A 17,043-nucleotide genomic window follows, 5' to 3' on the forward strand; every position below is an offset into this window, starting at 1 on the left:
ATGGGGAATGGCTACACCTCTAAGGCCAAGCAGCATGATAGTGATGGGGCTGATGGTTTGCTTCCCACCTGAACTGGCAGGAGAGCTTGTGCTGCCCCTTGGTCCGGCTCATGGTTTCAGACTGCTGTTCACTTGAAGGAAGGCAGACAAGCAACATTCTATGGCTGTGGAATGTGCAGAGTTATTGAGTTATTTGGGGGACATTTATTTTACCACTCATGGTTTTTAAGAAAGGACTTTTGCACAAGCAGATCCATCTCTTCCTCTTTGTGGCACTGGTGTTTTTTTCTGTTTTGTTTCATTTTTTGCAAGCATCATTCATCAGTTCATTTTGCTATTAGTTCAAATGATTTCTGAATACTAATTTTCTGGGATAATAACACTTGCAACTGAACTGTTAAGAGATATAATATTTCTGCTCCATGAAATAGAATTTCCGATTCCCATGAACTCATCATCATCGTCGTCATCGTCATCGTCATCGTCATCGTCATCATCATCATCATCAGTAGTAGTAGTAGTAGTAGTAGTAGTAGTAGTAGTAGTAGTAGTAGTAATTGTGTGCTGTTAATTCTGACTTATGGGAGAGTTTCCCCCACTGTTTTCTGAGTAAAAAGTGCTCAGAAAACATTTATGCCCACATAGTTACTGTTCCTTTCTTCTGGGGACATTCTGGAACTGTGCAGCTTTCTCAAAGCTACTCAAGCTGATTCTTCTGGGATGCATAGTGTGGAATAGACTCCTAACCTGTGGCTCTGTAGCCACTGAGCTGTCCATAACGGAACTAAATATGTAACTGCCTCATAGCAAGTAGACTGGGTGGTATAATTGGAATCTTGTTTAAGAGGGTATCAAGGCTTGGGAATATTTCCTGGGTTTTATGACTTCCTGCTCTTTGACGATATGACACTCTTGTGTCATCTCACAAACTACTTTTGAAACTTGATTCATCTTAAAATAAGTACAGTACTGTGATACAGATATATGGCATGACATACGCTATTTGGGAAATAGAAAGTCCAAGGTCATTGAGGATATGGAATTAATTCTGTGCCTTGCCTATGATTTTTGTAACTGAAGTGATTTGTTGATTGACAGGGGATGTAACAAGCAGTATGGTGTCTGAGTGTGGTTGGTGACAGTATCCTTTTCTTAGAAAACCAGGTCAGAAATCATTCATCTCTGTCTGATTCTTTTGATCTCACTACATATACATTAAATTTCCAGGGGGTAGGCATGGTACGATTGATGATTGGTTGGAATCAGCTGGTGCGGCTACATGTGTATAAATGACAATGATATCATCAGCCTATATTACAATTTAATTTAAAGCTTCCTACCCTCTTCTGAGGTTCTGTAGAAACCATTTTTTACTGAGGGCAGCCTTTAAAAGCCTCAAGATTGGGGAAGGGGAGTCTTTAATATTGGAAAATTACCATTGGATCCCTAGGGAGCCTCAGAACCTGGAAGGGATAGGAAGTTTTAAGTTAAAGAGCAAAATCACAGGCTGGTAACATCATCACTATTTATGCCCACATAGTTACTTAACAGTTTCAGCCTCTATATAGTTTTTTCCTTCATTAAAAATATTTCATATGCACATTATTCAAAATTGATATAGAGTGTGGGAAGGAACTGAAATGTAGACTTTAATTTCATCTAAAGGCAAAACTGGACACAAGATGGGAGATCTGGGATTGCGTCTCCTGACATTTTTTTTGACTTAACAGCAGCTGTGATTCCTTCAGTATTTATTGTGGAGCTAAGGATTACCTATGCCAATTTCCTTCCCTTAAATCATGTCTTCCTCCAAATTCTGATTGTAGAGTGGAAAAACTTTAGATAAAACAAAGGTGCATGGTTCCCATCCACCCCATTCCCTGGTGGCTAACATCAGTTCATTTGGGATTTATGTCATGGAAATAGTTGGAAGGGTTCCAGGTCAATTCATTTCATTGTCTGACAGCTTCTTTTAATTGAAGTAAAACCCAGTGTATTCTGTGATCTCAGTTTTCTGTGATAAGTCTAGTTTGGCTTACCAGACTGAGTCAGAGAACAATGATTTTGCCAAGTCTTTGCATTCAGGATGTCTGTATGTTGTCTTTGTTGTTGTGGTTGTTGTTTTTTGTTTAATCAAGGCTTTATGAAGATGATGGTGATGATGATGATGATGATGATGATGATGATGATGATGATGATGATGATGATGATGATGATCTCTTTCCTTAGGTTTTGTAAATGATTCCATTGCCAAATGCATTGTGGCTTTGCGTTTAACAGTGACAGTAAAGGCCAGCACTTGCTCGCCTGAAGGAAGCCAATCAGATGACCTTCAATGTTCAGGGAAAGGAAGATGCATCACAAAGCCGTCAGAGGTAAGAGGAGTTATTGAACCTATGAGGATTTGGCAAGGTAATGAAAGAATATTCTCTGTCCTATTTTGCCTATGTGAAGCCCAACAGACCACCAAATGAGGAGCCACCCAAGACAGACAATAGGTGGCAAACAGTGGCAACAAGCAGCTGAGTAACTATGGTGAAATTAGTGAGAGGCAGATTTGGAGGCACCGATCATAAAGAGACTGGTAGCAAGGTATAGAATTAGCCAGGTATTGTCTGCTGGACTTCCAGTATCTTTGCCTGGGCTGTCATATAATGGTGAGACAGGAGGGCTCAATGAAGATAGGAGTCTCTGCGTTTGAGACTCTAGATTCTTCCTTGGTTTCCTTCCTTGGTTTTTATTATGATTGCTTTTGGTGTTTGTTGCATCACCACATACATGATCAGATCAGGATACATATACAATACAACTACGTCTTCTGAGTCAATGGCCAAAATCCTCCTGCATAGCTATACAATGGTATAAATGTTAGAGGTGAATTGTCTGAAATTAAGGAATCACTGTAAACATTATCAGTTGAACACTAAGTCACACAACTCAGTATGCAACAGATAAGGTCTATGGTGATTTTTTTTAACTTCAGGCAATTCATCTCTAATATTTATAGTGTTTATCTTATGCCGTCTAAACAGGCAAGAGGAATTGAGCCAATAATACCACACAGTCTTCAAAACATGACATAGTTTTTGGTATCAGTATGTTTCAAATTGTCCTTCTGTGTGGCCTCTGTTTTCCCATAGCTAATAAGCCAATGTCTTTGAAGGTAGTTCTAAGAAAAAGATCAGAAGCAAGGAGATCTAATATTAGAATCCTGTGTATGATCGTGTGCAAATCAAGAAAGAAAATTCTACTTTTGTTCTCTGCATATTCATGCAAATTCTACTAAATTCAATGGGACTTAGTTTGAGTTAAGTTTGTGTGTGATGTTGTTAGAAAATGCAGAGATTTCTCCCTGTTGCACATCTGACATTCCTTATTTTAAAGATTTACACAGAAATCGTAGTGCCAGAACAGTTGGTTGGAGGGTATTAGAATAGAGAGGAGCTTCAGTTATGTGGGATATATTTCTCCTCACAGAAGCCCCAGTTATGCTTAGAAAAAGCATTGTGACTATAAATCTTATGCTCACAGTAGCTTTTGGACAGGGTATCTTGTGGGTTTGACAATGATTTATTTATTAAAATAGTTATATCCCACCTTTCTCCTCAAGATAATCCAGGGTGGCTGAGATAGTGGGGTCCTTGAATACTCTGGATCCAGAGTCTTTTCATTCCTCGGAAAAGCTAAAAAATAGACAGTCTTTTACATATGAGAGCAGTTGCCATAACTAATCTCCTTGTACTTAAAACCAATAGGATTGAAATTATAATTTAAAAATCAATTCATGTAGTGCATGATTGAGGATAAACAGCCCCTAAATACACACCTTCCACCCTAACCAGGGTGAGGGAAAACCAGAAGAACTTTAGAAGTGGTAAAGGTAAAGGTAAAGGTTCCCCTTGACAATTTTTGTCCAGTCGTGTTCGACTCTAGGGGGCGGTGCTCATCCCCGTTTCCAAGCCATAGAGCCAGTGTTTGTACGAAGACAATCTTCCGTGGTCACATGGCCAGTGCGACTTACACGGAACGCTGTTACCTTCCCACCGAAGTGGTCCCTATTTATCTACTTGCATTTGCATGCTTTCGAACCGCTAGGTTGGCGGGAGCTGGGACAAGCGACGGGAGCTCACTCCGTCGCGTGGATTCGATCTTACGACTGCTTGGTCTTCTGACCCTGCAGCACAGGCTTCTGCGGTTTAGCCCGCAGCGCCACCACGTCCCTTAGAAGTGGTAGATTATCTATTACCTTATATCTACCAATTCCATTTAGGACTGGATTATTGAGTGCTTCAAGAATATCAGAATTTTGTGGAACAAAAATGAATCAATACATTTATAATACGTTATGGCAGATTGATGCCGAGAATGACCAAACAGAAGAATTTGCCAAGAATCATTGTCAAATATGCTTGCTGGATAACAGTGGTTTAGGTATGTGGTTGCAGAGCCAGAGGTAGGAGTTCAATTCCCCATTGTGCCTCCTTAACAGGGACTATTTTATTTATTTATTTTATTTATTTAACTTATGCCGCCCACTCTACCCAAAGGTCTCTGGGCGACTAGACTGAAGGATTCGATGAACCCTTCCAGCATTGCAGATCTAAGATATATCATGTTCTGAAAAGATGCAAAGTAAGAATATATTACCAAGCACTGTGTTACCTATTTTTAAAATATACTGTAGTGGGTGATCCTTGCATTCTTTACCATCTTGAGATTTTGGTGGTTCTATAACATTAGTACAACATTTTTCTGAACCTGCTCACCAAAGAACTTCATTTTTAATGTGATGTCCTTTTTGCATATTCATTTTTGAAGTATTTTAGAAGAAATTCAATACCTTTTCTGCAACTGATGCAGAAAACATAGATGTCCACATGTTATCACTTCAATTTGGGAGCGTGCTTTTGTATTATGTTTGCTGCCGGTTTTCCACCCCCTGCTTCAGTCAGACCTATTTCTCCTCCTAGATGTTTCACAGTTCAAAGCACTGAACTGGGAGATGAGGCTTAATCAAGTCAGATAAATTTTGTGTGCCATCAGCTTTCGTTTGCTCAGTAGAAGGGAAAAAGGTGCTTTCATTACAACTGCTGTCACAAAGAATAGTTCAGGCAGAATTCCTGGCACAGTGGGAGACTACAGACTTCTGAAGTCTTCGCAGTGACCTTGCCACCAGGATTGAAACTGTTAGATTTAGAGAGAGTTGTTTAGCCTTCACTGTCAACATTTATTAGTGAATGGAACAACAAACCTATGAAATCCACAGAAGTATTTGGGTAGAAAGTGTAGAAATAGTGACAGATTCATCATTTGGCATTTACATGGATATCTGTCACTTTGGATTTGGAAATTGAAATGTGATCTTACTCTTAGATGCCTGTGAGACAGAAGCTGAAGTTCTTTGCACACTTAACTTGGAAACACATATTAGACACAGTGGGACTTGTTTTTTGAAGCATGTGTGAGATTATACTGTGATATCTCAAGACAACTTCCTCAATATTTAATTCATACTTCAGTATTGAAATGCAAAGTCTGAAATATAAAATATAAAAATAACATTGAAGTAATTGAAACAGGTATCCAAATGAATACATTAAGCCATAAATGCTGTACACTTCATAGGTCTAATGTTATACTTGAAATATATCTATTGCCTTATGTTGCGGTGGTTTGAAATTTTACTGTATTTTTTAATTAGTTTTAATTGTTGTTAGCAATTAATTAATTAATACCAAAATTGTTGTAAGCAATTAATTAATTAATACAAAAAATAAGTTGTAAGCTTTAAAATAAATGTCAAATAGTTTGGTTGTACAATGAGAGGAGCATATGTAACAGAGTACTTGAGTTATGTCCTGGATTTAATAGTGAAAAGGTAATCTATTTTTGTGGAGATTGAATGTTTGTTGGATTACTGCACATGTAAATTAACAAATTGTAAGGAATTGAGTGTATAAGAATGTAATAGCTAAAGATTTGGAAGATACTGACTTTTCCGTAGAATAAAAGAGCTCAAGTTATTCTTTATGCACAAAAAAGACAAACATACATAACTCTGTTATGAGAATCTGTATTGCACATTTTAAAATGTGGTTTATAAGTCTACATTTAAAATACTTTAACTGGATAGAGAGTAGAAGAAATCAAATTAGCAGGAATCATAGTTTCGCTTTTCTACACACTGAGTTTTCCAATGTCCCTCCAAACAGTTAGGATGACCATCTGGAAAAGAGAACCAAGTCTCTGTGCCTTCATTAGTTGCTCAGGAGAGTGTTGTGTTTAGCAGAAGCTTTGTTGAATTTTCCTTCTTTACACAACTAATAAAAGTACAGTAACCTGTCCTTTTAAAAACTGTTTTCTCAATTTTCCTCCAATATGTTTGTACAGTATCTGGCTATTCCCAGGTATATCTTCTTCTGAAAATTCTTTAGTCAAACAAATTTTTTTTTCTAGGTTGTTGAGGTGGTAGTTTTCATGGTCATATCATAAGAGTGCCTGTCGGTTCTTACTTATATTAAGATACAAGAGTTAGTTATTTACAACTTACTTTGGCTTGTTTCCTCCCCCCTCAAAACAATTCCCAATAATGAATGATTGCAACATAAGACAACATGTACTTTACATGAGAAAACATTATTTCCCATTTTAATTATTGTGTCTTTTCAGCTTATCAGAGGACTAAGGCAATAGTATTAAACTGTAATTATAGAATATTCTATGTGTTCTGGAAATGCTCTACATATCGAGAATTGTGGGAAGAGTTGAATATTGTGAGTAAAATAAGGTGTTCCCAGAAAGAGAAGAATGGATTTCAGGCTATACCATAATGTGTTTATTTACATGTATTTATTTATTTTACTTTTAAACAGATTCACTAGGAAGTGTATATATGATAAAAATAGAAAATTCAAAAACACAGTGATAAAGCAGTGGTTAAAGATAGCAAACCAGAAAGGAAATAAATCCAGCGGCAAAGAATAAAACCGTTAGAGCGTATAATGCAAAATCAATACTGGCAACAAGAGAAGGGTTATTTCAGTCAATATTCCCTCTGCTTTCTGAAGTGAATAAAATTGCAACCCAGTTGCTGGAGTTTATGACTGCAACCTTATAGGGAGGTACATCTTTCACCAGTGTGTCCAGTAACATGTAATTTCTATAGATTCCTGATGGGTTCCCTTTCACTTGCCCTAACATAATGTCCCAATCATTCCAGACTTTTCTGTCTGGAGTTCAAAAGTAGGTTGGGAGTTTATCAAAAGATATTTTAAAAGGAAAACAGGTAGTTGTGCTCCTGGAGATATTTGTTCCTGTGACTAGATTGGACCCTACTCCCGCAAATATCTATGTGAGTTTTCGCTTATAACTTTGCTTCTACCAAGGTTTTATTTTCAAGCAAGTCTTATACTTAGCAACTAAACATAGGCTAGAGTTGTTAGTTCTTCTAAATGGCTAAGAGCTGTGAAGTCCTAGCTAGATAAGACACACTGAAAGAAAGAAAAAACACTGTTAGGTCCATGCTTACATAAATCTCATTGATCAGTGGGTCTCTTCTACTTGGGATCATCAGCTGAGTTTAGCTTTATTTTACCCTTGATCAGAGTAATAATAGTTCAAATAACTCTATTACCAAAGTCTCTAGTAATCCTGTACATGGGAAATGACATCAGATTTTTACAAATAACCTTGAGATATCACTTACTTACTTACTTACTTACTTACTTACTTACTTACTTACTTACTTACTTACTTACTTACTTACTTACTTACTTACTTACTTAAAATAATTTTACTGTGCCTTACTCCTTGAAAAAGACCCAAGGTGGCTTACAATACTGAAAGACAATATTTAAAGTTGAAAACAATGAGTATACAATGGTAGTTAACATCATTAAAAGACAATACTAAAGCTAAGAACAATAAGTATACAAATATTAAAAGAAAAAACAAATGCCACTCTGAGAAATGGAAAACACAAACATGGAAAACACTTAAACATAGTTTATATCTGTGAAGATTCTCAGTTATCCAGGTGAGGTTATCTGGAAGTTGAGTCATGGCAACTGGATTTCTTTTTTATTAGGTTGAAATGTTTCGCTACTAATAGAAGTAGCTTCTTCAGTCCTGAACATACTTGTTTAGAGATGTTGATTTCTATAAATGCTTTCAGCCTATATCACTAGGATTTGCCCATCAAACACAAATTCTGAAAGAGTTTCTTCTGAACATTTACTTGGATTGGATTATAATTTTTTTTCCTTTGTAATTACCTTCAAATCTTCCACTTATCCCACATAGCTTTTAGTCTGTCAGTTGCCTAGCTGGAATTTAAGCCAAGAAAATTTGACTCCCAGCCACTGTGAATTGTTTAGGTTAATCGGCAGGCTTGTGGGAAATGCAAGCTTAATTAGGCATGCAATCTTTTTTGTCACAGTTTTCTTCACCTGAGGTGAGAGATGCCCAGAAATGGCTCAGTAATTCTACAGATACAGCAACCTGCTGCCAAAATTGTGTGCTTAATGAGAGTCACCCATAGCATTGAGTTCTTTTTCTTTGTAGTTTTACATATGTAGAACTTCAGTTTTCTTAAACTTTCTGAAATTATCTTTCAGTGTTGCTCTTTTGATTTTTTTTTTTAAATATTCACTTGTGTTCATGCAAAATATAGTTTTGACCTTTCTGCTGGCTCACTCATGCTGAAATTTGTCTCCCTGTTTAGAAATTTGAAGATGTATAGGAATTCCTGGATTCCCAGTGTGATAGAATGGATAGAGTGGTGGACTAGGACTCCGGAAAACAAATCCCCACTTGCCCTTGAAAACTCACTGGGGCAGTGGAACTGGTAAAACCTACTCCACTTATTTTGAAAGCCCTATTAGGGTCACTATAAGTCAGTTCCAACTTGACAGCACAGAACTCACATAGGAATTCCTTCAGACTTCAGCCGAGATTTGGCAATCTTAAAATAGGAGGGGAGTCAGAATTGCATTAAACTGTTGAATATTAGGCCTCAGTGGCTTCTTGGAGACATGATTTGCAACTTTGGGGATCAATCAATCAATACTTTATTACGGTCAAAGACCAGTAAACAACTTGGATGTTTTTGTTTGTTTGTCTGGACTTTGGTGCGCTGCATGGAATCTCTAAGCTCAATGACAAGACAAAAATAACCCAAGACCCTCAGAAATGTTACCTTCTTGATTTAATCAAAATTATGTGCAATTGTAAAATTACATAATTATAAGTTGACTCTTAATGGCTTATGATTTGTTGGAGAAGCCAGGCTGGATGCCAGTGTGATGCCGGAGTACGGAGTATATGTTGTCCCTGAGTTTAAAAGCAAAATAATATAAATTACATTACCAGTGTCAATTTACTTTTTGTGACTTTTTTTTTTTTAAAAAATAAGGTGACAGGTAATGCTATTTTTTCAGGGTGGTGAATTGTGTTTACTTTTTACTACTAAAAATTTTTTTTTAGGTTTCATTTTGAAATATTTCAGGTCATTTTTATAATTTAAAATGTATTTTTAAAAGCAATTTAAACAGTAACTACAAACCAATGTGACTGTCACTAAATAGCAGGTAACATTGTGAGTTAATTCTTTTTTTAAAGAAGCTGATTCATTCTCATTTTTTAGAATTCTAATTTCTTATTGTCATTAGTGGTGTCACTGAATTTATTGTGATATTTGGAAATAACAATTTCTCAAGCCTGCAATGTTCAGCTGAAATTGAGTTAACAAAATGTTAACCCAGCCTCTGATACTATTACTTTTTTTAAAGGAAAAGTATCTGTTGAGCTGAACACATAAGACCTGGACATAGCTCAAGTACTGACAATTCTTTTTCAATACCCTGAAATGAAATGCTGTTATTTTTTTAGCGTCACTCAGTCTTGAAGGGAGTGTCAGAAGATCTGAGAAATGGATGTCTTGTATCCTCTTGAAACCCAATTTACAGTGACTTAAATGTGAATAGCGTAAAGGGTTTCAAAAGTGAATGACTCTTCTGAGTAGTATGTGACAAATATTCCTTTTGTCCTCGTATACGTGAGCAAGATAATTGCTTTGGAAATACCAAAGAAATCTGTTCAAGGTAATTGTTAGCTGCCAAAACTCTTGAAGTTTCAATGGGAGAAGAGATGGGGAAGTGTCAAGAAGTAGTAAAGGTAGATTCTAGAGATGGGGACAAATAAAAAAAAAGGTAATTCATTTTGATCCATTTTTCATCAAGGTTAACGAATCAACGAATATGAATGCACGAATATTCTTCGCCGAATTTATGAATCAATCTGTCGATTCATTGGTATTTTAAATGGCTATAATACTGGCCCCCAATGATCTAGAGACACCAAATTTGCAGGGAGGCTTCCTCAGACGCTTTTCTACAACTCCTGAAAGTTTGGTGAACATTAGATCACAGACCCCCAAGTTATTTAGTCAGGAAAGCTCCCCCCAGGTACTTAGAGACTCCAGAATCACAATGGAGTTTCCCATGTCATTCCTCAATATGCCTACCAACTTTGGTGAAAATTGGTAGCGGAACTCTGAGTTATTCACCCACAAATTGGGTCACCCCAGGAGAGTTTACCACATGGCACAGAAGCCCATGGCATTTAGGGAGTCATATTCAGCCCCAGCAGAATGAGAGGTCCCTTTGGTAGAGGCATGCATGAGGCATTGAGTTTGTCTTCAGCTCAGCACACATTACATTTGCCAGTGAAGTAGAGTTTGCCCTCAGGTGGACTGGAGGCAAGGAGGTATTTGGCAGCACAGCAGGCTTTTTGGCTCCACTGGGCATGAGGAAGTTGGCAGCAGGAAAACAGGCTCTTTTGGCCCCATCAGGCAGTGTAACTGCCGTTACTGGTTCCAAATCGAACTGGGGATCTTTGGAAACCAGTAACTCCTCAGATTCCTCTAAGAAGAGGAGTGGCAGTTCTTTTTTTTTTTATAAACATTTTATTAGTTTTTCAATCTAGCTACATTAGTTTGTGCTTGTCAAACATTGTTAGATGTTTTGCTTACAACTATTTGTTTTTTACATCTCAGTGTCTTACCAGTTATCCCCCAAATTCCAAACATCTTTCAAACATTCAAACCATTCATATACATATTTTGATATATAATATGGCTGTTATCATAACACTACTTTCATAATATACAATATTCTCAAGTCTTCTAATAGCATTCTTATTAAAGGTAGTTCCAGATCCATACTCCAGCTTTATATCTAGTTTAGTTTACCTAAAATGAAAAACCACCATATTACATCTTTATCCTGATTAGGGCTCCCTTATTTCAATTTAATTCTACTTTTTAATATAAAGAATACAGTATACCCTTTTACAATTCTCGATGTTAAATATATACATATTTTCCAACATTAAGGGGCCCCTTCTCATTTTTCCCTTTTTCATCTTTCTAAGTAATTCCCTCTCTCATTTCCTTATTTTCACTTTGTGTTTTTTTTGTCTCTAAGCATTATGCCATCTTTCATGCCCTCTGAAACTATTTTGTCCATCTGGTTTATGACCCCTAGCTCTTTAAGCACTTGGTCTATCTTTGATGGATCTTCCAGGCTTTTTTTGGTTAATTTTACTATTTTTGTCCCCTTGTCTTCCCTTAATACTCTCCTCTGGTCCAAAATTGAGGTTTCTTTTAGGTTAATTTCCTCCAGCTCCTCTTTTGATTGGCAGACATCATCTGGCACACTCTCATTTCCTTCTTCGTTGTTCGCAGTTGCTTGTTGACTATAGTTTTCCAGATGTTGATTGGATAGTTTTGCCTCTTGGTAGTGGGATCTCACTATTTCTAGTATTGTTTGAAGGGTAGATTTTGTTTCCTCCCAAAATTGTCCTTGTGCCATTCTGTTCCAGATGCCCACAAGCTTAAGCCAAAGTTCAAGGCCCCCAAGTCTCACAGTCCAGTTCAATGTAGAATGCAATGGTTGTATCCGCGGCCTTCTGGCCTAATTTCCACAGGTTTACGCCAGCTAGTCAAACACAAGGACTTCCAGCTCCTGGGGCTGTTTCAGAATATCTAGTTTGCCTAAATAGGCCTGGACCAAGATTCAGAAGCACCAAGTCTTACAGTTCAATTCTGTGTTTGTAGCCATGTCCTGGTAGCCTAATTCCCACATTTCTGCATCGGCTAAAACTGAAATTCCAAGTCTCTGGAGATAGTTCCAAAAGGTTCACTTTGGGCCAAGGTACCATTTAAAGAAAAATCCACTTTAGGGTTAATTATCCAGCCAGGCATAAAAAAAAAGTCAAAGAGAAATACAAGCCTTAAACAGCCGTGGAATGTTCAAGGTCAGTGTTTCTAGGCGTTATGCCAGAAGAGTTCAAGTAGACAAAACATGAGTCGAAACTTGTCTGGTAATAACTTATGAGAAAATTCTTTAAGATCTATAACACCAAATTATAATGTTCTTAAAGTATTTTTAAATGTATTTGAATGACTACAGTAGTTAAATCCAATTGATCTTCATATTATTTTTTCATATCAACTATCCTCTCTCCAGATTAATGAGAGTGACAGAAGGTTCTTTTTCCTATATATAGGAATTGTATTGTCCAGGGGTAATCACAAGCAATTAGTTATCTCACCCGTAGTAACGTTGATGTTGTATCGCTTGATTGTTGTTTCTTATTAGTCGGCTACTGACAACTTGCAAGCAAAGGTTTACTTGTTTCTGCCCGTTGGCTGATTAGAGAGTTTCCTGGATTGAACGGGGGTGACCGCCGTCTCCCCCGTGATCAACAGGCTTCCCCCCAGTTCACCACCGCTCCGGGGTGGTTCCGACACCGTATGGTGTCCCAAGCAGGTCAGAATTTCAGCCCAGGGGACAGAGCTCTGTCCTCCTGCTGCTGTCTCGCTGTGGCGTCAAGCCGGAAGTCTGGAGCGGCAGTTCTTTTGGCACCTCTGGAAGCTTTGGTTCCATACCTGCCTACAAGGCCACCAGAGGAGGGACAGTGGCACTGGTTATGGTAGATGTGGTTGTGCACATGGTGGTCATGATGACAGTGCTGCTGCCTAGCCTGCGTAGCCTCATAGCCTTCTTCCCTTTGGATTGCCCCTGAAGAAATCCCTTCATTTTCTACTTCCTGCCTGACAAACCAAGTAAACAAATAAAGCAATGGAGCTTGAGGAAGGAAACTAATAGAGGGTCAAGAGAGTGTGTATAAATTTTCTTTTTAGAATGATAGTGGTGTAATTCTTTTACTAAAATGTGACCTGTCTGCCTAAACAAAGCCCCCCCTCAGTATAATGCAATTAGGAAAATCCCCCCAACCCAATGTGGCAGAGAAGCCAAAAAAGTCCAAAAAGAAAAGCCCTGCCAGCTAAGTCTCAGTCAGTCAGTCAGTCAGTCAGACAGACAGACAGACACAGACACAGACAGACAGACAGACAGACAGACACACACACACACACACACACACACACAGGTTTTGGGGGAAAAAGGAATGATGGATCCAGCCACCCACCAAATTCCCTCTGAGACACAGGCCTCTCTAAAATGAAAGTTTGAAAACTGAATATAAAAGAAAAGAGATTCCACAGTCACACGATGACAGTACCCCCCCGACTCTCTCTCTCTCTCTCTCTCTCTCTCTCTCTCTCTCTCTCTCTATCTATCTATCTATCTATCTATACATATATATACGCGCACACACACACACACACACACACACACACACACACACACACACACACACACACACACACACACACACACACACACACACACACACACACACACACACACACACACACACACACACACACACACACACACACACACCCCTCCAGGAAAAAAAGGTTTGATTGATTTGAATTTGAAATGAAATTACCGCATATATTCAAGTATAAGCTGACCCAAATATAAGCCAAGGAACCAAATTTTACCACAAAAAAACTGGGAAAACTTATTGACTCGAGTATAAGCTGAGGGTGGAAAATGCAGCAGCTACTGGTAAATTTCAAAAATAAAAATAAATACCAATAAAATTACATCAATTGAGGCATCAGTAGGTTAAATGTTTTTGGAGATACTGCCCTTCTGAGCTGCGAGACACGCTTCACTGCCTGCGGATGGAGAACTCATACTGATGCTGCACTTATCTACTGCTCTATTGCTGCGTAACACAATGAAGGGAGACAGAGGATGGAGGAAGAAGGTGGGAGGAGGAAGGTGGGTATGTCGAATATGCAGAAGGAGGAGGATGGGAGTGTCCTGGAAGCGGAAATGCAGTGTACTTAACCCGGGTCATTGAACCACCCACAGAGGCTGCAGGCACCCGTAGATGAGTGGGGGAGTCCGGAGAACACGCACACTGCAGGGGAGAACATGCAGGGGACAACATGCAATTTTGACACTGACTTAAGTATAAGCCAAGGGGGTGTTTTTTCAGCAAAAACATTGTGCTGAAAAACTAGGCTTATACTTGAGTATATACAGTAGGCCCTTCTGAAGAAGTAGCCTAAGCTACCTGAAATCCTTCCCGAAATTCCCAGTAAAGTTGATGATGATTGATGAATGATGATGAAAAAGAAAAATATAAATCTTTGCTTTGCTGCCGGAAAAGTGAAACTGCAAGAGCACTGGCAAACCAGCGAGCAGCAACTGTTCTCACTCCAGAGAGCACGAACAGAAGTGGGGAATGGCCAGAAGGGAAAAGCTTATATGAAGCATCTGTAAAAGTAGATACACCTTTCAGCAGCACTATTGGCTGCCAGTCATGCCAATCCAGGATCTCTGTCCTGATTGCCCAGAGCTTCAGATTGGCACCAGCAAGCTCAGTGAGGCCCTCAAAAGGGATAGCGAATATAGACGAATATGTATGGATTGACGAATAAAATTGAGGAAATATTCATCCAGCCATATTCATCCTGATTTAAAATTGTACAAATACGGCTATATTCATCAGCAAAACTGATCCATTTTTATATTTGTCCCCATCTCTAGTAGATTCTGGGTCCCATATAAGCCCTGGTTTTAAGTGTGCCTGCTTGATTGTGCTCCATATGTCTCACATTTGATCTCTATAATTGATGGGGTGGATTTTCCTCCTTTCCCTCAGATATTTCAGCAGGGTAGCTATGTTAGTTTGTCACAGAAAAGAGAGAGAGAGGGAGAGGGAGAAGAAAAAATAAGGAAATAAAAAAAATTCTTTAATGAGTGGCATAATAAAACTTCAAGGTGGCTCCATACTGTTTGCTGTTGCTTCTTCAAATATCACCCCCTATGCCTTCTAAAATCAGGAACAAACAAGAATAATAAGAACTGAACACCTCTAAAAGATTTATAAATACTTTATTATATATCAGACACAGTTCAGGTGACATTTTAATAAGAACGATGACAATCTGAAGCTTTCTTAATTCTTTGCTCTTCAGATAAATGAGTGCATGTCACCAGGAATGTAACTCTGTGATGTGAGACAAATGACAATAGCAAGTCTCATAATAACTAATGGTACCTAATCATCTCTGCATAATAACTTGTCTCAGTCACAATACTATTATCTGTTCCCCCATCCCCTACCAAATCTGGCAGTGTTGAGACAAGTTTCATTGCCAATATTTTCTCAAGAACAGTTTGTTCATTCCATTTTATAGTAATTTGTTATCATGTATCATCTTTCAACACAGAGCACCACCCTTACGTTACTGTAAGCATCATTGTGTGTTGAGTTTTAAGCTAGAGATATGTACTGGTTTGCACTTCCATCTTTATAATTCTTTAATATATTTCTCATAATATTTAAGTTTCATTAGGGTTATATGAATAGACCTTGGAAAAGCTGCTATTTGAGACTATAGGTCACACATTCCTCCAGTCAGCATGAATGGAGACTATGCTGGTTTGGCGTTTCTAGTAGGTTTAGTCCTACTAAGTAACTTCTGTGAGCACTTTCCCCTGCAGTGTAGATGCAGTGGAAGATTGACAGTTCACTGAAAAATCTGGTTACTTCTAAATGTCTTCCTGTGGAGCTTACCCCCACTAAGTAGAAACAGGCTTCCAGCTCAGATGGACAGGATCATGTGCGATTCCCACTCAAATGATCTTGGATAAGCAGTTGAACTCATAATTTGCTGTGCTTTTACAAAAAACAAAATTGGGGAAAAGGAATAAAATCAGTGGGATCTGGATCCTCTTAATCAGCAATTGTAGAAATCCTTGAGAGTATACACAGTTGAGATTAATGTCTCCATGCGCATGCATAGAACTGGCTTCCAGTTCTGTTCTGAAGTATAGCCGCTAGGTGGTTGCAGGCAATGCATACTGAGTCAACACTATAATGTTGAGAAGCAGCTGTTGTAAACTTTGCCCATTCTGAAGGATTATTTCCCCCCTTTTTCGGAGTATAAGAGATGTGTAGGGTACATTACTTGTCCCAGCTCCTCTACTAAGCTTGTTTCCTCAAGTGCAGTGGAAGACATTAGCCTGCCACTGGTGCTAAGGTAAGATCCATGTGTCAATCATATTCACTTCTATATCTCTTGTAGGAAGGGGGCACCATCTTGTCCTTTGCCTCAGTTAGCAAAATAGCCTGGGTGGCACTGTTCTTAGGCAACCCATTCTTTCAGCAGTGCCTTTCTGTTTCCGTTATAATAGTAATACAAATTAACAGACAGTAAATGCAGTGCACTTGAAGAACTTTGGAAGAATGCTGGACATAGGAAGCTCTCTTATTTGAAGCTCATCTAGTCCAATTCCGAGCTATCGAGCTCAGTCACATGTACTTTGACTAGAATTGCAGGTCCCTGGGGTCTACTCAGCACAGATATTTCCCAACATCTGATCACTCTACTTAGTGCAGGCAGGTTGTACAACTAAAGCACTGTCCTTTCTCAAACCCAGACTGTACCAAGTCATCACATTCCTCAGGTACAATTATGTTTTCCAGGCACCTTAAGAGCAAAATATAATTGCTCTTCACTTCATTTAAATAAAATTGCTTTTCTGTGTTTGCAGATAGCTCCCAGTCCAGAGCTCTCGATAAACACAGATGTTTTAATTGGCCAGCCAAACA

General features: G+C 38.4%; 1 protein-coding gene across 1 annotated transcript in view; it reads left to right on the plus strand.

Annotated features, from left to right (window-relative positions):
• Window positions 1-17,043, plus strand: part of DNER (delta/notch like EGF repeat containing) — a 165,883-nt gene that overhangs the window by 87,817 nt on the left and 61,023 nt on the right. Inside the window, exon 5 of the mRNA XM_072996015.2 lies at window positions 2,230-2,375. Within this exon, the coding sequence (XP_072852116.2) occupies window positions 2,230-2,375 (146 nt within the window). The remainder of the gene's footprint in view (window positions 1-2,229; window positions 2,376-17,043) is intronic.

Source organism: Pogona vitticeps, chromosome 3 (assembly GCF_051106095.1).
Source record: "Pogona vitticeps strain Pit_001003342236 chromosome 3, PviZW2.1, whole genome shotgun sequence".
Taxonomy (NCBI): domain Eukaryota; kingdom Metazoa; phylum Chordata; class Lepidosauria; order Squamata; family Agamidae; genus Pogona; species Pogona vitticeps.